The following is a 23,518-nucleotide window of genomic DNA, read 5'->3' as shown; positions in this document are numbered from 1 at the left end:
TAGTTAGTTCAATGTTTACGTTATAAAGAAACACTGCTGTCACCTTGTTTTAACCAGTATAACATAAAAAAACATGTTCGTGCTTTTGTTGCAACACAGTTGGGTTAAGTGGTATCAAAACTAGTTACGGGTTGCTACTATTGAAATCAAATAAACTTATTTTCAACTAGTAGCTAGAAGCATTGTTGTGATTAAAGATATGTTTGGATTAAGTAACGATAGCTTATAAATTATATTTAATTCAATATGACACAAAGATGTTATTTTTGGAAACCTAAATAACTATTTCGTAACTAGTTATGTTATGATGAAACATTGATATCACCATGTTTTAACCAGTATAACATAAAAAACATATTCGTGCTCTTGTTGCAACATAGTTTGGACTTTGTCGTATCAGAACTAGTTACGGATTGCTACTTGGGTTAGTATAAAAATGTCTATTTCACATAAATTAATCAGGTTTATCGGGTTTGCAGATTTAGATTGTCGAAAAACCGAATAAACTTAGTTCAGTTTTAGCGATATTCAGTTTTCGTTTCAGAAGGTATTCAAAATTTTATTTCGCACTACGATTTCTCAAAGATGTCTACACTGATTTTCAAACATTTTGAATCAAATGTAAACTATACAGCTCCTCAAAGCTCAATCATTTTCCCAAGAAAGGCCACATCGAATTTCAAAAACAAATTTTCGAATTAGATAACTTATGGTCCCATACGAAATAATGAATTTTATCCAATAATCCAAATCCAAAAAATCCTTAAAGTTGGACTCGAAACAGTTGTAATTTATTCGTCATATTAATTTATGGCTATACGAATCCTTTTGGGTTATGCTCGTTCCTGAATACTGACTCTAGAAGGACTGTAAATAACCGTAAATTTTAAAGTGGAACTTACTTCGACATCTCATGGAAAGTTTAAGCGATCGTCACACGTTGCAGTTTTGATATTACAGGGTAATATCGGAATTACTGAAATCTCAAGCTGCCGCTTAAAACGACGGTCACTAAAATAATGTCATGAGAACTAAAACACCGAAGAATATTTATGCAAAAAACACATGCGAGTTGATAAAAAAAAGTATCATCTCACTAAAAAGCAAAGTCTTGGCATTACATTCCTTTTGTGGAATTTGGCCTTTCTGTTTCAACAGACATCGCAGCCGATTCTTGGTGTACAGAATCATTGTATGGCTAGTACTATGGATCCTACTGACACCAAGAATCCTTCCAGGTCGAGGCTCGAACATACGACAACTGGCTTGTAAGACCAGCGTCCTATGCATTGAACCGCCAACCCCGGACATATCATCTCACTGCTAGGTTGATTAAGCACGTTTTTGCTGTATATTTTTCTTCTAAAGTTTGAAATTTTTTTGAGTATATTTAATTACTGTGTATCGTAAAGACAGTCCGGTTTGTGCTTTTGAAATTTTATCCCCAAATCACGACTCGTTTTGCTCATTTCTTGAATCGGAATTTTACCTGTGTACGATTCACAACTATTCTTTCGTAAAAACAAACTCCGTTATATATCTAAGTTAAACAATTATTTCTTGTTATTTTCTTCAGCTTAAGAAAACAGTGTCTCGTTTTCTTCCTTGTTGCAGATTTGTTGTACGTTTCCAATGAAAATTATAAGTTTTCACATGACTTTTATTAAACATAATCGCATGCGATTAATAGAAAAATGTAATGAATATTAAAATTATATTGGCTTAAGTTTTATCGACTTTTCGCATAACTTGTATATGGTATTTTCATCAATATCATAAATATTATGAAGTTATAAAATTTATTGAACATTATTTAGATTGTATGTAGAGTTCCATTGAAGGTCATAAGTTGTCATATGTCTTTTGTGAAATACCATCTGCGTACGATTCATAAGACATATCCAATGAATATAAATTATGTAACGAGTTAGGTTTCATCGGATTTCCATATACATTATATGGGATATTCTTATAAATTTCATTATGGTAATGTCTATTTAGATTTAACGTACACTTTAAATAAAGATTATACGTTTCCATATAAATTCTATAAATTATATTCTGCATATGTTTCATATGACAAATCTAATGATTATAAATAAGATTTTCATTTCAGTGTACGATGAGCTGGGCATGTCATAAGGATGTCGGACGACAGCCCAGTGAAAATGGTTCTTGAATCCAATCCGACTGGTACAAGAGGAAGAGGAGCGCAGCGAGCAAGGTGGATCGATCAAGCGGAGGGTGATCTTCGAAGCATCCGTGTCTCAAGAGGCTGGCGACGAGCAGCCATGGACCGAGTTATGTGGAGACGTATTCTTGATACAGCAATGGACACCCCAGGACTATAGCTGCTAGGTAAGGTAAGTAAGCTGAAGCTTGAAGCTACACAACAGTAAACAAAATCTTAGTTGTAATCAGTGTTGGTGATTGTCGAAAATTTGACAGAAGCTGCTATATTGCTATCTATATTGTACCTATACAACATTTTTAATCCGGTAGAATCAATCGGCAATTATCAACTGCATGTATAGAATCGGATCGCGAAACAAGATTAAGCGACCGTTTGTTGCTTCAGAGATGATCCCCACAGCAGCGTGCTAACGCCGGGTTTTTGTTTTCGCGAAGATATCCGTCTCTCTTTGATGGCACTGATTCAATCGTGTGAAGAGTTGCCAGTGAGCGTTCATTGATACCATAAAAGCCATCGTTGGTTGTAATGGATGTTTTTTTTTTATTTCCAAATTGTGTCGCTTTCAGCCCCGGTCTTCCCTATATAATGAAAACTGTTTTCTTAAAATATTTAAGTCAACTATGAAATGGATACTTTTCAACAAATGCTTTAATAAAAAATGTTCAAGTTATATACATATTCCCATACGTATGGAAATTGATCAACATGATCTGAAAGCCCCTGAGTTTAAGTAAGAAATGAAATGATTCCTCGAAATTGCTTTTTCTTTCAGTGTATAGTTCTAAATCGATTTCATAAAAGTTGATACCGGGAATTGTGCTACTCTATATTTTTGTTTATATGTTATTTAATATTTAACATTCAAATAGTATCTAGAACTCGCATAATTGAGACAAGTGTCCTGATCAATTCAATGAATCATTTGAATGTTTCTGCGATCATCTTCCGCGATAATGTGTGAACAGGAAGTCGAGCTATTTAAAACCTAGATTTCCGTCATTTTTTTTTTAATTTGAAAATACCATTCAATTCAGTTGAATAGATGTGTGTGTGACAAATATTACCACTTCATTTTTGCGAAGATGGTTTTACCGATTTTTTAAATGGAAAGTCTTTTGGGACTATAAGGGACAAAGTTTCAAAATTTCATTTGGATCCGACTTCTTATTCCGGAATTACAGCGTGATATCCAGCAAAATATGAATGTAATGTGACTAACTGTTCTCAAATGATACTGTACTGATTTTTACAAACTTAGATTCAAATCGATTGGTGGTTAACCCTTTCACGACCATAAGATGTCCAGGACGAAATATGTCAGTACAACACAATAGTTTAGCTATTGTGGGTGTAAAGTAAGAGAATATCACCAGAAGGGTAATATCGGAATTACTGAAATCAGAAGGGTAATATCGGAATAATCACATAGCAGTGTGCATAAGTTTCCTATAATTTCATGGGAAATATTTTTCCCTATGATCCCAAGAAATAAATAAACGAAGAGTTGGGTTTATAATATCGTAATTTAATTTATTGATTTAATTGCTTTAATTATCAGAATAGTAAAATAAATAGTTAGATATGGTATTCTACGAAACGATTTCCTGTAATTGTTTAGCACAAGTGGACGTTGCACATAACAAATTTAATATGTGTTTGTTTTTCTATGCGTCGTTTTGCACAAATCTTTTTAGTGCAATGAAGATTGACAGTTCTTTTTTTTTACTTGTTCAGAAACACATTCGTCGCCTTGGAAATAAGTTTTTTAACATTGAGCGTTTTGATATTCTCCTTTCCGCGGATATCCACTTATATTCCAGACACTCGTTCGCGGCCTCTGACTCAACGCAAGCCACCGTTCTTCCGCACTGTCACCCCCTGCTACACGCTATCCCAATCATACTAAATGTGGATATCACATAATTCAGGATACCACAAGCGTTAAGGGGTTAAATGGACCGATGAGCGTTAAGGGGTTGAATGAACCGAATTCAAATCAAAATCCGGAACCTGGAATTCTAGGCCAGCATCTGACATAACTTTAAAATAGAAACAGTTTTGAGACAAAATTAGAAGAAATTTTCTCCTCTTTACTACCCTGCTCTGAATGACCCAGGTTTTCGACTACTGTTTCCGGTATTTCCGGATCCGGAAACCAATAATCGATATCTCCAAAATCAATGTTTGTGGCCAATAATCAACAAGACATACATAACATAAACTTTATATGTTTAGTTCAGAGGGTTTTTTTCGTTTTTACCTCGTTATGTATAGAAACATGCCATGTACTTTCGGAACTGGAAGTAATAATGAATAATAATGTTTCTAAAAGTTAATATTGTTAAACGAGTATGTGAGACCTTTCATTTGCATCTTAGTTTGTAAAATCGATTCAGTCATCTACAAGAACATGAAATGCTTATTTATTGAATTTTTTGTAACTCTGGAACCAGAATTCGGATCAGGATAAAACTTAAAAGCGTTCTACAGAAAAGCATAGCTTTTTATATGCATCTAAAATTTTGAAAATTGGTTCAGACATCTTTGAAAAAATTAAGTACATATTTCATTGTCATTTTCCGGAACTGGTAACATGTGACCCGCATGTCACCCTTTAATTCCGCGACTTCCGGGCCTCGGTTAAGAAGTCGGTTTTCACAGTGATTAAATAGCCTTTCTTTCAATCAATATTATTTTTATTGTTACTGTAATCTCACCTACTGATACAGTAGCTGCGGTGGCTTTCATTTTTTTAAGCCTTTAAGGTAACAAATGCATCGATTCCAGAGAATCACTTGACTGCTAATAATCCTTAATTATCGGAATACAATTGGGACAACTGAAGTATTAGAAAACAATATTGGATCGTTAAGTAGTTCTCGCTACCAAAAGTATCAATACCAAAAAAAACAGACTTTCTTCAACTATTCGGTTATGAATAAACTATGCGAGGTGGGCGTCGGGTGCTAGACATTGTGTGTTTTGATTTCACTATAACTGTTATTTTATCAAATCGGCGGACCCGACTCCCTCGCACCCATTTCACGACTGACGTGTAACGAAGTGCATTTGTTTATGGCGATCATCAAACTAACGCACGTACCTTGGTCCACCTACAAAATCGAAGTTATATCAGACCAGTGACCAGATACAAATCAGTGTAACTTTTCATAACTCAAAAGGGTGTTGTGTACATATCAGTTACTGTAGCTGTACATTCTATTGGTTGGTGTACCTTTTTTGATGTCGGTCGGCAGATTGGGAACATGTTTCATGCATTGCATTACGATTGGCATACATGACGACGCGGTGCGGACGTGAAATAATGTTTTACGTCGCACTGGGTTGCTCGCCTTTTTTCGGAACAATTGAACATCCCGGAATAGTTTCCTTTGACCTTGGCTAGCTTAACGTTCACCTCGAGACTGAATCGATTTGAGTAAACTTATATAAATTTGTATCTAGTTTTTGTGTTTTTGACAATGTCTAATATTCAATCTTTTTGAAACGGCACTGGCAAAAATCATTTCAAGCTGTTGGTAGAAAAAGGAAGGTCTTATATTTTGTTTCCTACACGGAGACCACGTCGATCATAAATCATTTACTTACAAAAATAATGTAAAGATTAGGTGTTTTGTTCATATAAGAAGATAACGTGGTGCTATTCCAAAATCCAAAACTCTTCAGTAAAACTAGTCCAACAGAACTCCAACTCCTCATATTGGAAATGGCTCAACAATGTACCTGTGTCTGCTGAGTTTGTTGAACGAAAAAATGGCACGCGGTTCGATGATCTCCCTCTTAGAAAAAAACGTTCAACAGTGGTCCTTTATTGGTCCAATACGTTGGATCATTGGTCCAATGAAAGTCCAATCAATCGTTCAACGGGAGGCCAACACGGGACCTTCGTTTGCCGATTTTGAAACAGACCGTTGAACCGGGTGCCGTTTTTTTCGTTCAACAAACCCGGTAGACAGAGGCCCACTGTTGAGCCATTTTTAACATGAGGAGTTGGAGCCCCGTTGGACTAGTTCTACTGCAGAATTTCTGAAGTTTTTTTCCACTTATTTGTTTAAACTAACACTACATACCTGCACAATACTTCTACTTCACGTAGAATAACAACAAATTTTCTTTCTATGTAAAGGTAACACTTAATTTTCACACTATTTTAGCAAGAGAAAAAACAACAACAAACAGTTCCAGCAAATTGAACGAATATTTCGTGCAATATGTCGTTCAACAAGCACTCAAAGACCAACAAAATAGAACGGCCTGCTGAGAGGGCTGTTTCAAAATCGATAAACGAAGCTCCCGAATCGCCCTCTTGTATGGACATTCATCGGTTCAACGTATTGGACCAACGGAGGACTTCCGTTAGATGTTTGTTTTTTTTTTTCTTACAGGCTAGTAAAAGTGTGGTTTTATCAACCTTCGTTAAAAAACGTCGATAAATATTCGATAAAACGACGGCAAAACATCATGGCAGAAATAAACGTCCAACGAAGTCCGGTCCGATGAATGTCGAAACAATCGTCCGACAAGAGGTCGATTCGGAACTTTCATTTCCAAGCCGCAAATTGCTTGTAATAATAATCGAATTTCAGAATAGGTAAAGTAAAAATCAAATAGTTTCATGTATAGAATATGCGTGACTTGTGTATATTTTGAAGATTCTAAGCCAATCATCACAATCCACAACTGAAAAAGCACAAACATTAAAAATGTCATTCTGATTTTTATGCATACTGTTTCGTTTCGTAACTCACGACACACTTCTAACTGAAATTCAATCAAAGCAATCAATCTTATGCGCTGCGAAGTGGTGAGTGCGGTCATTATAGAAGGTACCGGATACACTCAACAATGATTCAGAATTTTTTCAAAACTTTTCTCGTCACATTCAGGTCTTTATTATTTGTCTTTGGTTGAACCGCGCGCCTGTCTTTGGTTGAACATTGAAAACGTCTCAACAAACGAACTTGGCAGACAGAGGTCCGTTGTTGAGACGTTTTCAATGTCAGAAGCAGAACTTGAATTCGTCACGCATTCTCGATGAAAGAAACCATTCCAACTGCCTTATTTTCAATATTTGACTGTCTCATACGTAAATGATCAAAATGAAGATTTTCGTTTTTCATCGAAAAAATCAGAGAGTATAATTGCCAACGTCACTCCGACGACACGACCAGACACTCCGAAGAAAAATCGGAATAAAAAGTGTTCGTGAGCGATTTACCACCAGTTACCATAAATATAGCGACCCCTTGAAAATGACAAAAACTAACTATTCGAGCAACACTGTTTAAGTTGCTATGAACTAGTTACCAAGGAGCATCAGAATAAATAAACAAACAGTTTGAAATAGTTATGGAATAATTCCTCATTTCATTATTAAGAATATTTTACAATTTTTCATTATTTGTATTTTTCATTATTCGGAAGTGCATTCGACGTTCGAATGGAACGTAATCACTAGACGGAGTGTATGCTATTGTTAATAACGCTGCTAGTTGCTTGGTACAAGACTTCATATATGCTTTGAAATCACCTCTGAAATCTGGTTACCGGTTACATAGATCTAGCCCAATCGGCACTTCAAAGTTCAGTCCAACAAGGGCAATTACAAACTAGTGACGTTGAACAGGCACATTCAAATTTTTTGACAACCTTAAACAATGCTGATATGTCCACCAAGTTTATAGAAACGCTGTGGTCACCTGGAGTTATCAAAAAGTCTACATTCAATCGGCTTGGTGGACTAGTTTTAAACCAGGAAGCTCGAGCAAAACTTTAAACGAGAAATGTAATTCTGGGAACATTATGAAAGTGATAAATGCTTAGTTAGATGAATACATTCCCTCTGAAGATAACACACGAGAAGTTTTTATTGCCTTAAACAACCGAAATCAAATTTTTGTTAGTCAATAATATTCGTTGCCGGTACGGTACGCCACTACGAATTACATATTCGTTATAAGACAAGTACTCCAGAAGTGTCGAGAATACAACGCGCCATTGACTTCAAAGCGACATACGACACAATCGCTATGGCAGATCACAGCTATGGCAGATTATGCACGAATGCGGATTTCCGTATAATTTGACGTAATTGGTCGAAGCAACGATGAATAGAGTAATGTGATACGTCCAAGTATCTGGGACGCTCTCGAGTCGTTTCAAGTCTCAGAGAGGGCTACGGCAAGGTTTTGGATTTTTTTGTCTCTTGTTCAATATTGCTTCGAAGAGCGCGGATCAACACGATCTTCCGAAAGTACGTACAGCTCTTTGGCTTCGCTGACGATGTTGATATTGTCACACGTAACTTTGAGAAGATTATGGAAAGAAACATCGAGCTGATAGCCGAAGCTAGAGGTATCTGACTGGCTATAAAAAGATACAAATTTTAAAAAATGACTCAAAACTCTCTGAAAGAATAAATTTAATACCTGCCAGCGGCCAACTACACTCAGTGGTTTCGTTTCAAGTGAGAATCTCTTGTTTTTGTTTACATTCCATATGTAGTTACCAAGGCTACTGGTAACTGTTTTTCAAAATCAATAACTTACCAACTTGTGTTGCCAGTTCCAACATTTTTTCAAGCAAATCCGTTTTGACATTACCAGTTACTGAGGGGTAGTTAAATTTGCGATACAGTTTTGATAGTCGAGTTGCAGGTCGTGTCGTCGGTCACTCTTTCCTCTGTGACAAGACGAAACCAAATTAACGTCTTCAGGAAGCATCAGCAGAATTTCAATTCTCATTCTTTCATCGATGTATTGAAAATCTGTGACGCTTGGCTATAAAGAGAGACTAAAATATGACAAATCGAAGTAACTACATCCCAGAACCTCTTTGGAAACCAAAACTACTACAAATTCGAGCACTAACAGGTAAAAGTCATTGTGAAACCTTTTTCTGTCATTTTCGATTCTCAAAACTTCGGTTGAATGCCAACACTGCATAGTATGGGATATTCACTGAAAACTGCAAATGACTGGAAGGGCTAATGAAAGAGAGAACACAATTTTGAAACTACTGTTCCGCTTATGTCATTGACTGGACATGGATTTGGTTCTCATAGTTTGCAAGCGAAACTAAAGACTGTCCCAGAAAGTATGGACGCAACCAAAAACCGCTGCCATTTCGCAATGGTTCAGAATCTGTCAATTTTCATGGCTGCGTCCTGTTGTTTACACTCTTCTCTAACCACCTGTGCAGTTGTTTATTCATTTTCATTAGTTTGTTTCGAAATGCGTGGACTGTCAGTAGAACAACGTCGAAAAATTGTGTACAAATGGTGCACAGAACGCGGACTGTCACTGAGAAAGATAGCAAAAATGGAAGGAGTAAGTGAAAAAGCTGTGCGAAATGCAATCAGGAAGTTCGGTGAGGATAACACCTTTGAGGATAAACCGAAAACGGGTCGAAAAAAATAAATCCTGCTAATCCTCAGTTGGATAAACGTATACTGAAGGCGTTCGAGCAAAAGAAGGAGGTTTCAGCTCGGGATGTGGCCAAAAAAGTGGGCACTTTGAAGTCAAATGTTCTTCGTGCTAAAGAACGTTTGAATCTTCGAACATATAAGAAGCAGAAACAATTAAAACGTAGTCCGAATCAAGAAGCATCGATCAGGTCGAGGATTCGAAAGCAATACAATACGATTCTTGCTGGAAATTTGAACTGCATAATTATGGACGAGGAAACCTACGTGAAACTCGATTATAAATCCTTACCGGGACCACAATATTATACGGTGCGAGAAGGGCAAGTGTTAAACCAGTCCGAGACATCGATTAAAGTCGAAAAATTTGGTAAGAAAGCTATGGTCTGGCAAACAATTTGTAGCTGCGGTAAGATTTCGAAACCCTTCAACACCACTGCTTCAATGAACATCGAAATATACATCAAGGAATGTTTACAAAAACGACTTCTACCCATGATTCGAAACCACAAGGATCCTGTTGTCTTCTGGCCAGATCTTTCTCGCGAAATACTCGAAATTTCACCGCACTAACACAATTTCACCGCACTGATCACCCGTTGAGAGATTCACCGGAAGTGATATATTGGGCCTTGAGATTGATTCTACATAAATAATCGTTGCCATAGTTACGAGCTAAGCAGCGATCAGTAGCTTGTTGTTTTGTTTCAAATAACAAATATAGAAGCATTAGATGTAATGACACATAATATTATAAGCAAATTCCGATAAAAATTGATGCAATCTTCAATTGAATCGATCCGTTCTTTGTGTTAGTTAGTAAGTTAGTATATAAGTTCCTTTTCCCCATTACACAATACAAGTAGGTTTACAATTTTCCCTACACAAAAATCACAGAATTGAGGAAGCAAATGATGTCTTCATGGTAATAACATAATAGGGCTGAAAAATCACCACATGTCGCTGAACACCCAATTTAAATCTTGATAATTTAATTTCAACTCATATTCCAATGAATATTTATGTTAAAAAAACATGTTTATAGGTCAACCTAATGATCATGTAGCCGTTTTTCCAACATTTTCTTCTTTTCTTAAACGCGGAGGTCCACGGTCAGGAACCACCGCAGGATGCATTACCGGTACGAGTAAAATTGATAGTTGGGAATTTCATTTAATGTGACTATCAGATATTACGTTTGTAACGGGAAAATGAACCGAATATGAGACCTGCGTATTAGTTGATAACTCAACCTCTATCACTATATAGTCCTGATTTGGCACCATCCGATTACCACGTGTTACGATCGATACGGTTTTACCGACTATTTATCATTGGGCCTAAAGACGATTAATTTTTTTCACGATGAAGAAAGACTAGAAACTTTATCTTTACCACAGTATAACTATCACAACTATTAAGTCAAGTCACAACGGAGCATATTTTTTATAAATAATATCTAGAAGCTATTTTCGTACACTATCAAGGTAACAAGTATGCATTTATGATATGAATGCACACATATTGCAAGTAAATATTTTAAATTACTCAAAGCAATGTTTGCAGTGCGCTATCCTCAATTTTCTAGTACCGTAACGACTCCATATCCGAAGTTATTTTACGTTATTTGGAGAGTACGCATAAGTAATCGAATAAAATTGTGAATCTATCTTCTATCTGTATATATATAAAAATGCAGAGATCATTCTTTGTAATCGTATCACGAAAGAACGGATGGACGGATTTACATGATTCTTTTTTTTGTTTGATCAGTTTTTACTCCCACCGGGTTCGTACATAAAAAAAATTAGGAAAACTGGCCGGAAAAGTGGGAAAAATCCATAAAGTTGTTTTGTATGGACAATGGAATTTTCCGTTGAAAAAGTCGTCAATGATTGCTAGATTAATGATTGATGCTTGGCGCGCAACGAGTTGCATAAGTGTTTGGTCGTCGAAGAAAAGAATACTAGATCGTTGAAAAAATCGTTCGGCGCGCAACGAATAGTTTTGTGTGGAGATTGCACATGCATGCTTGATTCATTTCGAGTCACGTGCTTAATTGGATATCACAATTATTGCTTGCCAAATGACTCAATAACGGAATGCATATGACTGTTCTAGAAAACTGCTGTAGGCAGGAGAAAAAGTTCTGATATCGTTGACCAGTTGATGGATTGTGTGTAATGGAGTTAGATAAATAATATTGGTCATCGTGAGCGCGAGTTTAACAGATCAGAAAATTTTTGAATGAATCAATGAAAAGATTGTTCTGTAGAAGCGCTAATTTCAAACTAACATATTTTCTTTGATTTCTAATGATTTAGCGCACATAATAAGTGGCCATTAAGTATCAATGTTCAATATTATTATCATAATGGATTTATTTATGCCTGGTACCTGAACAATATCCACTTTATTAAAGCCCTAAAGTACGCGTGGCACTTTTTGGCAACTTGAACATATAGAACAAGTTCTGAGAAAACTTCCTTTTTTGAGCTAAATGATATTTCTTTTTTAAGCTAAATGAATGTGTGTAAAATTTCGTTGATTGTAGGATAAGTAATCAGAAAAATAATGGAGATATACGTTAACTACTTAGCCGTTTGACAATTCTGCGAAACGTAAAATAATCAAAACAGTCATGTGCACTTCTGCCCAAATCGGTACCCACGAGGTACCAAAACCAAAATGACTAAAATATGTTTGCGGCCATAAAGTCGTAAATTCGTTTTCGCCTGGGACGTCAGGATAGACATAGCACTTCGGTGTAAATAAGTGCGTTGTAAATAGCAATGACTTTACGTGTGCTTAGCGGATTATGTTGATCCGCGAGGTGGCATTAGCAGTCAACATAATCTGCTAATGCACTGATGAGCTGAATGCGAAACGTAAAATAATCAATTCTGCTGTCCGAAAACATACATTCGAACAAATATTTTTTTGGAGAGACGAAGTTCGACGGGTCAGCTAGTATTTAATAAAAAAGGACATTTAGTCATTGGCATGCATTATTAAAAGTTTCACTTTAGCATTTGTTTTGTAAGTTTATACACACGAATACAGTGATAAATTATTCCTTCTTACGTTGCCTATAGCAGAAATTGCATGGTTAAATGACAGGTTGATGGTTTGTGCACGGTAAGACTTCAATCATTTTCAAGCAACGGTAGCCGTCGATTGCAACAAATGAAACACCACCATTGCCACCAGTGCCGCCCTCTGCCATGGCGGGAAATTAAGGGGATGGTGAAAGTTTTTGTTTTTATTTTTTTTACTGTTTGGAACTTCGCTCCTGTCGGAAACGGTGTTAGTTAAAGTGTTGCAAATGGAAAAATTCCACAACTCACTCACTTCTAAGGCGAACAGGTTTGACCAACATTCCCAGTTCCCTACAAGGGTAGTCGAGTTATTGATTCCTGCTGGAACGGTTATGACTGAAGAAGGTGGTTTGCAATTAATGATATTAGGAAGTTGGTGAAACCTACTTCTACGGTTACAACCCCAAAAATATGTTGGCGAATGTAGCACAAACGGCTGCTTTGGCCACACAGAAAAATGGTAGCGCGGCGTAAGTTTTAGCAAATCAATTAATTTACCTTCGTAATGAGGTGGTGTTTCTCGTTACATAATAATTCAGTCCCGCCAACCCAGGCAAGACGTGCCTGACGCGTACTCCAAGCAAGGCCGCCGTTAATGGGCTGATCAGTGAAACGCTGACGACGGCCTTCGGTAACAAGCGAAAAAATCGATTAAAAGAGATAACCGAAGAACTGAATCAGCGCATCAATGCGGAGGAAATTGAGGAACCTTACCAGAAGCCATTGTTCAATACGGAAAAAATTCTACGCATGATGGAGAGAATCATCGGACGACAGTTCGACGTGGATGAAGAAGAGCAACGGTACATCTACGACCCGGCCAAGAACTTGAAAATGTGCCAGAATATTTCCAAACAGATCAAGGACCGCGTCAAGCATATGAACTATAAAAGGTGAATATAGGTTAAAGGGGGGTGGAAAACGTACGTCGAAAAGTTCTAAAGTTTCCGTTTCCTTTGCAGACACAGAATCATAAGCCTGGCTACGATAGTGGAGAAACATCAGCAGGGTGTGTACTACAAAATGAAGTATATCTTGGATCCAAAGATGGACGATTACATTCGCTATTATCACGAAACGCCGCACTTTTATGTGATTGCTACTGTTATTTTAGTACACAAAGATTAACAAAATATGCGATGTGTATGAAACTTGTTATTTTCTTGAAAACAAAAATTGCGTAGTAATTCTAAATAACAATGAACGTACAACGTTTGTTGAAAATCTCATAGATTTTGATCTTTTTTTTCTCGAGTTATTGATAGCAGCATGTTATTAGTTTGATATTAGAACTGATTACTAAAAATTCGACCTTACAGTTTTTGATTAAAAGTCATAACCGTTTAGTAACTCCAATCCGATTAATTTATTTTTACCATGAACTTAATTTAGCGTTAATCAGGACCCAGTAAAAAGCTTTTTCATAAGGAAGATAAAACTCTATCTCCGTTCCGAATAAATCGTTCTGTCAACTTTTGGATGTGGTGAAACACAACTCCAGGAGGTATTAAATTTACAGAACTCGACACATTTTTGCCTTTCTCATATAGAAAGGATATGTCATAGCTGTGAAACCCGATCTTTGAACCAAGACCGGGTCGAGTGTTATATACCATTCCAATCAGTTCATCTAGATGAGCAAATGTATGTATCTAACAAACATTTTCGGGCGCTCAATTTTCACAGATGCGGTTGAACTGATTTTCACAAATTTAGTTTCAAATGAAAGGTCTAGTTGTCCAATGCAAACTTTCTAAATTCTATTCGAATCCGACTTCCGGTTGCGAAATTTAGGTGCAAATAATGCATTAGCTTTCCTCATAGAACCGATGTTCACAAACTTAGATTCAAATGAAAGATCATTTAGGGATTAACCTTGTTTGTGCTAGGACACATCATCACAAAGTTCACAAGTTATTTTTTATGTCAGCGAAACGTGATGATGAATATTCACCCACATAAATATCGCTGAAGAGATCATCGAAACGCAGAAGAATCTCCGATGATATTTCGAAGCTGAATTTTCACCACGCTTCAGTTCGACGCCGAAGTGATTCAAAGTGAATCACAACTGAGAAATAATGACTGCGAGATTTTCGATGCACGTAGGGTGGTCAATATAAACAACAATATTTTTCCTTTATTATTTTTACGTTTCGTCTTTGACTCATCAGTGCAGAGTAGTTCAAATTGAAATGCTTAATGCTAAGCTCGGCAGTTCAATATTTTTCCGCATTTCAAATAGTGATTACCCGATCAACAAGGGATAACAAAATTGTATCTGGGATTGTTTAGTTTTTTCTATCTAAATTAGTCATAATCTTGGCCTCGTTATTAGTTAAAATAACAAAAATTATAACTCAATTTAACCTAGGTGATAACAAAATTGTTACAAACCTTGATATGTAAATATCAATATTATATCTAAATTTGTTACAAATCTAGTACGACTTTTCAGCTGTTATTACCCATTTTTTGGGGGGATAGACCTTATCGTGCAAATCTAAAAATAGATTTCGCGAAGTAAGATGAAATTGCATACCTTTAGGCAGTGCGGTACAATTTCATTTTCAATCGAATAATATAAGATGAAAATGAAATTTATGGCCGCTGACCGTCAGCGTATCCCTACTAATTCATTTGACTTTTGCTGCCATTTTCAAGTGAAGCTCCCAGAATTCATCGTCAGTTGAATAGTCGTACCTAGTCATTTGAAGTTTTGCTTGCTCAGTTTCAAGTGCCAAGTAGTATAGCTGCTTCAGTGTCTTCGCTCTTGGTAGTAAGCAGATTCGAACGATTAGAATTATAAATGGAGTAAAGTATTAAAAATGAAAACTAAAAGAGGAAACCATTAATTTAGGTGTGTTCTGTGATTGACATTTCAGCTATCTGATTAGTCTTTCATCTATTATCCTGAACCAATTCGAATGTTTACATGAACCTTATTTGAAGGCCGCTCTTACACTATTGAAAGAGATATTTTGTTACTTTAAGAGATCAACTGACGGTGGTTAAACTGAGCCTCGATTGAAGAGAAACGAGTGATGAACTGAATGCTGCCCGTTCGAGCCGTCAGCAAACATTGTGTGTGTCAGAGAGTGAAGTTTACTGCAGTGGAGAGATCGTCAATGTGTTCCACAATCAGTTTCAATTGAATTGAATGAAGTTTTACTGCACTGCCTTTAGGCGATTTGATTTGCGATAAAAAAAAGAACAGTTAAGCGACTGGTTTCGAACCGGGAAGTTTTGAGTTGCCAACATACGCTACGATTGCATCGGGCATGAGAACCAACTGAGGTTGGGAGGATATATTGGCATCATATAATAACTAGTGTAAGTCCATATTGCTACAAAAATAATCTATCGCTCTCCACCTCTTTCGTCGTTTCCTTCCAACCGGCATGTGAGTGACAAAGGGGCTATTTTAGTACTATGAGCAAGCTTTTTTTGGTACTGAAGAATAGTATGAACGGAAATGATTAAATTCAGTGAAACAAAACTTATAGCATCTGAGGAAATTAACTAATGAATGATAGTTGTTCAGTTTTTTCTTCTTTGTACCAAGAGGGCCGACTTTCAATTCGAATCAGTTCGCTCGTTCAATTGAAGTAGTGAATTGTCTGTACGTGTTTGTATGTCGATTGGCGGGTATATTTGATTAAAATGTGCACTTAATTTTCTCGGAGATGGTTGAATCGATTTTCGTAAATTTAGATTAGAATAAAAATTCGTTTGAAAGTCATTGAAAAATCAGAAGTGTATATAACATCGATTCGAATAGCAAGTTTTTATGATTGATGATCAACCCATTGCCTATTAGTCACATTAGTTTGCGATATCTGCAGCCAGAAGACCCGACAGTAATGTCAAAATTGAACTTTTATTACAGTTTTATTGTTTGATATCTACCTAGATTGACTCACAGAAAAATGATTCAAATGGCTAGTCTCATAATGCGGGTCGGTTGCTTTAAACTCTACATTGCAAATTTCGAATCCCAGTTGATGGTTCCGGATTGTAAGTAATCAAAATACTACGAAATGCGACTATCATAAATTTATCAGATATAGATAGATTGAACTATTCAAATCGAAGGTAGTATGGTGCAATAAATCGTTTTTGTCTGATTCATGAATGTAAAAGTGTTCATGCAATGATATAGATGACAACGGTCAAAATTCGATATCTGCAATTCGTAGATCTTATTAATTGATGACCTAACCTAACTCATTTCGATTTTACTGATTTTTGATCCAAAAATTGCTTTATTACTTTTTATTACTTTAGTTTGCGTTAGGCCATGATGATATCATCAGCGCCACTAGTGAACATTTTTCAATGTAATATTAACAAAGTTTTTTATTTAGAACTACGAAAAAAATCATCAGATCAACAGAGTATAAAGTACAGCAAGAACTAAACATAAATCGATACGATTTTTTTTTTTAGATTTTTTTCTCTATTTTCAGTACATCCGGGGTCCGTTAAACTAAAGTCGCTATTTTCAATCTGCAACTGAAAGACCTATAAATCGAGAAAATATTGAGCTGAGTTTAGATTTTGTTTTTGAGCCCAGTTTAGATTTTGATTTCCGTTTATTGCAGCGTCACTTTTGAAGACGTTTTGAAATTTTTTTACACTTATCACTCTGTGTTTTCGGAATCAAAAATCGGCCACCGAAGGCTTGTGAAAATCATCTCTTAGGAAACATTGCGGATTCAATTAACTGAGTTGAATGCTATATCACTATTTCCAATATTTATCAGTCGAGTTTCAAAGCTTTTGCCTTACCTTTTTTTGTTCATGAGAGAAAAAGCGCAAAATCATATTGAAAAATATTTATTTTCAATTTAAAATTAATATTTGAATAAAAACTTTGCACAATTTAAGTAGGAATTATTTTGGAACGTTCTCAAATTTTAAATTTAGGCTGTCATTTCAAAATCAAATATCAAATTATTGTTTTCAAAAGCATCTTCAGATATGTGAAATTGGAAAAAATGCTCTTTATTGAAGTATAGCATTTTTCGGGTTGAAAGTCAAAAACATGATCGACAAAAGTGTTTGAACTCTTTTTTTTTCAATTCTCTGGTATAGATTTACCTGAAATGTAACGGGCCTTAATATAATATCTGGACTTGCTATAATCTTAATAAAATCTGAATGTTTGCTTCTGATTTGTAAACATATTTATCGAGATATAAATATTAAGATCACATATAATTTTTATAGAATCCTGTTATGCTCCGTTGATCGGTTATAGCGACGAAATGCTCTTTTTGAATTCCAACAGGTTGATTTCCATTTATGCACTATTGAGTTTAAACCCAAATAAACGCTATTTAGCATGAATTTGATTTATAGATTTATAGAAGTAACAAGAGCACAGCATTTTGTATGTCCTGAACACAAAGCAGGCACCGCGTTTGATAACCTGCGCTCCTGTTACTTCTGAGTATGATATTCGGTAATATTTTCCAATAAGCTGCATAGCATGCTTTGTGACTTTTATCATTATCATTATAACTATTATCAATCACAGTACTTGCTGCTTTTATTGATGATTTTACTCCACCACCACAGTATTGCTGAGAAAATTTCGAATACATCATCCACTTATCAACAGAGCATCAAATTGCAAGAGCTACAAAATTAACAAACAGCGTACTGAACTTTTTCAGAACAGTTCAGTTTTTGTTCATCGGCAAATTTATTCATCATGTATTCTACGGGAGCGGGTCATTGTGCCGAAAGTAGTTTCGCCGAATGGGTCATTGTGCCGAAAGTAGTTTCGCCGAAAGCGTTATTTCGCCGAAATGGTCATTTTTTGGGGGAAAAATATCTTCTTGCTTTTATATCTCCGCATGTGGCGCACCCACATAACCGAAGCCAAGATGGCTCGGCGGCACAAAGCCGCCGAGGCGATGGCAACTGAGTCGAAAGCGGTGGCCTCTTGCATACAAACCTGCAGCCGCCTCGTTTACCCGTTCTACTCAAAACTGTTTTCTTTTTTGTTTCAGTTAGGTCCTAACGAGCGATAGCGAGGTCGGATAGCATACGAACCAAACGATGTGGCGAAGCCGCATTAGATATTTTTTCATCTGCACTCAGTTATCGGAAAATTCCGCAAACAATTGCCTGATAGCTACACTAGTAAAGTCAACAAGTTATTTTGGGAATTCCGTTCTGAGGATCATGAATAAACTTACAAAAATTATACAAGTCTCTGAATCATATCAGAAGTACGATTGTAGTTCAAAAAAAACGGGAGTAAAAATAATCATTTTTTATTTGTCTTTTTTATCAATTCCAATTACGATATTAAGACTAATGACGGATTCGGCAAAATTACCCTTTCGGCTGAATGACCCTGATCCGTATTCTACGTAGGGTTGAGATATGGGTGTCTTGGAAAAAACTCTTTACACAAGTAAGTTTGACAAGGACATATTTTTAGTTAGCTTAAGTAAAAACTGAGTCAATAGTAGGCTTGCATAACTAATGAAACAGATTTTTTGATAAATAGACCTTAAGACTGATAATTTTGAGGTTTTGGGTTAAAAGTAACTGTTTTGCGCAAAACGCATATAATTTAGTGTGACCGCACCTTAAACCATCTCAAATAACGGATGTTTGTTTTTTTCAGTACGGATTACTCTATTGTCTGAAAGTTGTTTTGACAGTGTACACCTGAATTTAAATGAATAAAATTCTTCAATCATGTGTGAGAAAGTAACCATACCTTAGCGTCACTTTTACGTTTTAATGAGCCCTGGGTAAGATTTATTTGTGTGTCCCCTTTATTAGCTAAATGACCTTTAATTTTGCTCGACGAGTCCCGTCAAGGGCCCCTAAGAATGTACTGGTAGTCGGACTTGAATAAAACTCAGCAAATCATTCATGGGACTATCAATGGTTTGTTTGGTTACAGACTCTCATGATCTGCAAACTGGAGAAAATCACTAACCAATATAAAGAGGTAGCTTATGAAAAAAAATATTCTTGAAATCGACATTTTTAATCTTATGGCATCTCAAAACCTTTCAGATGAACAGCCATTTTCTTAGAATGGAATATGACTTTTGGCCCATTGTGTCATATAACAGTTCGGCTGAAAAGTTCGTATCGTTTAATAGAAACACACATTTTTTTGCCAAAATTCGTTTTTATTATTCAACATAATTGCCATCAGAGGCGATACAGCGATTATAGCGATCTTCCTACTTTTCGATACCATTTTTGTAGTACGATTTGTCCTTTGCCTCAAAATAGGCCACAGTTTCAGCGATTACCTCTTCATTGCTTCTAAATTTTTTACCAGCGAGCATTCTCTTGAGGTCTGATAACAGGAAAAAGTCACTGGGGGCCAAATCTGGAGAATACGGTGGATGAGGGAGCAATTCGAAGCCCAATTCGTTCAGTTTCAGCATGGTTTTTCGTTGTTGTTTTTTAACGATTGTGAGCTCACGCGGCACCCATTTTGCACAAAGCTTTCTCATATCCAAATATTCGTGAATAATATGTCCAACACGTTCCTTTGATATCTTTAGGGTGTCAGCTATCTCGATCAACTTCACTTTACGGTCATTGAAAATCATTTTGTGGATTTTTTTCACGTTTTCATCGGTAACAGCCTCTTTTGGACGTCCACTGCGTTCATCGTCTTCGGTGCTCATATGACCAGTACGAAATTTTGCAAACCACTTACGAATTGTTGCTTCGCCCGGTGCAGAGTCTGGATAACACTCATCAAGCCATTTTTTGGTATCGGCGGCACTTTTTTTCATCAAAAAGTAGTGTTTCATCAACACACGAAATTCCTGTTTTTTCCATTTTTTTCACAATAACAAAAGTAGCTTCACTCAAAATGCAATATCTCACAAACTAATAATCAGACAGCTGTCAAATTTATACACGTATCTTTTGAAGGTTGGTACTAACTGAAAATGGTATGGATTTAATTCTAGTGGCGCCCTCTCATAGACACGATACGAACTTTTCAGCCGATCTGTTACCATTCGACTCAGTTTGTCGAGCTGAGCAATGTTTGTATGTGTGTGTAGGTGTCAAATAATCTCACTAGGTTTTCTTGGAGATGGTTGAACAGAGTTTGACAAACTTGGAATCAAATAAAAGGTGTCGTGCGCCAACATGGAATTCCTGAAATTCATCCGGATCCGTTATAGGAATCCGTCAATATTGTATACCATTACTTAAAGCGGCGAAACAAAACCCGTAAAAAATGTTCTAAACTGGATTTAAAAACTACACAAATCGATAGGCTATTCAAACCGACTCCGGCTATTCTGGTTCCGATACTCCGAATCTTAGTGTCAAATGATGGATCTTATGTTCCTACCAAAAATTACTTCATATTTTCAGACACAACCAAAATTTATACCGAAGTTTAGAGTACGATGTAAAAATCGCATGAAATCTTCAAAATTCGAATGAAAACTAGTAGAGTTTGTACGTCATGTTAGTTGATGGCCATACGAACGGACATCGATTATACCAGTTCTCGGGTTCCGGTGCCGGAAGTCCCTACAGTAGTGGAACTCACTTCTCTTTCTGAAGGTTATACCAGTTAATGCAAAAACAATCCCTTGGTTTTTTTCAAGAATCGACGAGCAAAATTTTGAATAGAATACCACCGTATTATATATGAGAATATGATTGATGAAGTTCGACAATGAATTACTAAAAATTGTTTCCTTTAAACATGTTCGTTCTGTTATCATAGTTTGCGTTTTGGAAGGGTTACAAAAAATATTTTCTCTCCATGGTGTATACGTCCCGACTACAAACGCCTAACATTATGCACCAGCGAAACACGTGATCTATGATTCGATGCCGTTTAGGGATGGAAGCCATCGTTATATCCTATTGTTAGTGTACCGTGTTAGTATCCCTTGTTTAGTTACCGCATTGCCTTCTATCATCGAACGTACTAAAAAACAGTTAAACAATCTTATGCGTGCCAAAACCGTCCATCCATCGATCTTCAATGAATCGATCGTTCGCAAATTGCGTTCATCATGTGAGTATTACACTCGATATGAAGCACACTCACACGTTCTGGAATCGAATATCAGATTGTGGTTATATCACTGAACAGGTTCCCCACGACGCTCGCCGTTCCAAGGATCGAGATCAATTTTGACACACCGAACCGGGATCGTTTCCTGCGTGATGAGTTCCCGCATCGCAATCGCTATACGGTTCTTGGCCGGGGTAGCTACGGGGTGGTAATCAAGGCTCAGTATAAAGGTCGGTAGCTCGTTAGGTTCTATTTGGTTCCATAACACCCACACTCTTTCGACTATTTGGCAGGTAAATCAGTTGCGGTGAAAATTGTAGAGAAACAAAAGAAGTACCGTTGCCGGTATGACTCGTTGCGGAATGAGTCTAATGTGATGAATTTGAAACATGAGAACATAGTTCGTGTGCTGAAAATTATTTCTGGTGCTCAGTATGGATTGGTCATCATGGAACGGTTCGACGGGCATTGCTTACAAAATATCTTGAATGAAAACTACATGATCACAATCTACCATCGATTGATGTGAGAAATCTCCTCATCAGAAGAGCTGGTGACTATCAAATTAATTCATTTTTTTTTGTTCTAGGATTTTGTGCGACATTATAAACGGCCTTTGCTTCTGCCACCGCAACCACATAGTTCATCTCGATGTAAAACCCCAGAATGTGATCGTTTGTCTGCTGAAACTGGGCTGTCAATCCAACGGTCAATGCAGTCACGTGCGAAAGTACACCTGTAAGCTGTGCGATTTTGGTTCCTCAATTTTGTTGAATAATTTAAATCTGAATGAAAAATCCAGTAATCGTGGAACGATTCGATACATGGCCCCAGAACTGCTCCGAGGAATGGGCAATATATCGGAGATGGCAGATATCTACTCGTTCGGTATAACCATGTGGCAGCTCAGCGAGGGTAGAGACCCGTACGATTCAATCAGTTCCAATGATGCGGTTGCCTACAACGTGGTTAAGAAGAAACTGCGACCCGATAGTGTGACAACAGCGGACATCCTGCGAACGGAACCGGTAACTATTCCGTCTCGTAAAAGCAATCTGCTCCAGGCTCCACAGTTTCGTTCCCGCAAAAACAGTGACAACTCGTTGGATGTTTGGCATGGAAATCTGAAACCGAACGGAAATTCCCATATGAGTCTTCGCAGCAGTATTCTCATTTCTTCCAACAGCCCGGCGGACTGCCAGCAGCCAAACGTCGAGTGTGCAGCCGCCGCCATGAGTGATATGCTGAAACAACAGGGTATCGACCTAGTAGGACCGTCCCACGTCACGAGCGATGCCCTCGGCGAAGGGTTCGATTTTTCCGATTTGAATGCTACGTCATTGGATAAGCTATTCGTGCCGACGGTGGCTGTCGATCAGAATTACATTCGACAGGAGTATCGTGCCTTGTACAGTAAATGTTGGCAGCACGAAGCTGCCGTACGTCCCACGGCCAGCATTGCTCGTTCCACCCTCCACGGTATGCTGGAGCGGATTGTCTGTTGTAAATAGTAAAGTGCAAAATATTTGTGTTAATGCTAGGTTTTTTTTAAGTGTTTGTTCAAGCAGATAGCTAATCTGCAATATATTTTAGCTTGTTTTCATGTGTCGTCAAGTCACTTTTGTATTATTGTTTCCTATTTAAGGAATAATATTTTAATTGATAAAATAATCGAAATTATTTTATATTCAAACCACATCCAGCTGGTAGAATAAAATATTGTCATCGAAAATTAATCACAT

General features: G+C 36.9%; 2 protein-coding genes across 3 annotated transcripts; both read left to right on the top strand.

Annotated features, from left to right (window-relative positions):
* Nucleotides 1-12,850: 12,850 nt before the first annotated feature.
* LOC131437866 (uncharacterized) lies at nucleotides 12,851-14,092 on the top strand. The gene is made up of 3 exons (XM_058607498.1): nucleotides 12,851-13,206; nucleotides 13,276-13,629; nucleotides 13,699-14,092. The coding sequence occupies exons 1-3, from the start codon at nucleotides 13,148-13,150 to the stop codon at nucleotides 13,862-13,864; spliced, it is 579 nt and encodes a 192-aa protein (XP_058463481.1). The 5' UTR covers nucleotides 12,851-13,147; the 3' UTR covers nucleotides 13,865-14,092.
* Nucleotides 14,093-21,606: 7,514 nt separating this feature from the next.
* Nucleotides 21,607-23,491, top strand: LOC131435335 (uncharacterized). Of its 2 annotated transcripts, none has more exons than XM_058603102.1 (4): nucleotides 21,607-21,776; nucleotides 21,855-22,006; nucleotides 22,070-22,301; nucleotides 22,366-23,491. In XM_058603102.1, coding segments are annotated over exons 1-4 (1,308 nt in total). In that variant the 5' UTR covers nucleotides 21,607-21,774; the 3' UTR covers nucleotides 23,288-23,491. The 2 variants fall into 2 exon arrangements, with proteins under 2 accessions (XP_058459085.1, XP_058459084.1); XM_058603101.1 differs by having other exon boundaries at nucleotides 21,832-22,006.
* The last annotated feature ends 27 nt before the right edge of the window (nucleotides 23,492-23,518 follow it).

The sequence above is a fragment of the Malaya genurostris genome, chromosome 3, assembly GCF_030247185.1.
Source record: "Malaya genurostris strain Urasoe2022 chromosome 3, Malgen_1.1, whole genome shotgun sequence".
NCBI classification, from domain to species: Eukaryota; Metazoa; Arthropoda; class Insecta; order Diptera; family Culicidae; genus Malaya; species Malaya genurostris.
The sequence above is the reverse complement of the archived record's forward strand: the minus strand, read 5'-3'. Positions and strand labels throughout refer to the sequence as shown.

Excerpts from the sequence above, each read along its gene's own strand:
- LOC131437866 (XM_058607498.1), top strand. The coding sequence starts at position 13,148 with ATGTTGGCGAATGTAGCACAAACGGCTGCTTTGGCCACACAGAAAAAT. Across the intron at positions 13,207-13,275 it reads CAGAAAAATGGTAGCGCGGC|TCCCGCCAACCCAGGCAAGA; the intron begins GTAAGTTTTAGC and ends ATAATAATTCAG. Across the intron at positions 13,630-13,698 it reads AAGCATATGAACTATAAAAG|ACACAGAATCATAAGCCTGG; the intron begins GTGAATATAGGT and ends TTTCCTTTGCAG.
- LOC131435335 (XM_058603101.1), top strand. The coding sequence starts at position 21,744 with ATGAATCGATCGTTCGCAAATTGCGTTCATCAT. Across the intron at positions 21,777-21,831 it reads TCGCAAATTGCGTTCATCAT|ATTGTGGTTATATCACTGAA; the intron begins GTGAGTATTACA and ends ATCGAATATCAG. Across the intron at positions 22,302-22,365 it reads ACAATCTACCATCGATTGAT|GATTTTGTGCGACATTATAA; the intron begins GTGAGAAATCTC and ends TTTTTGTTCTAG.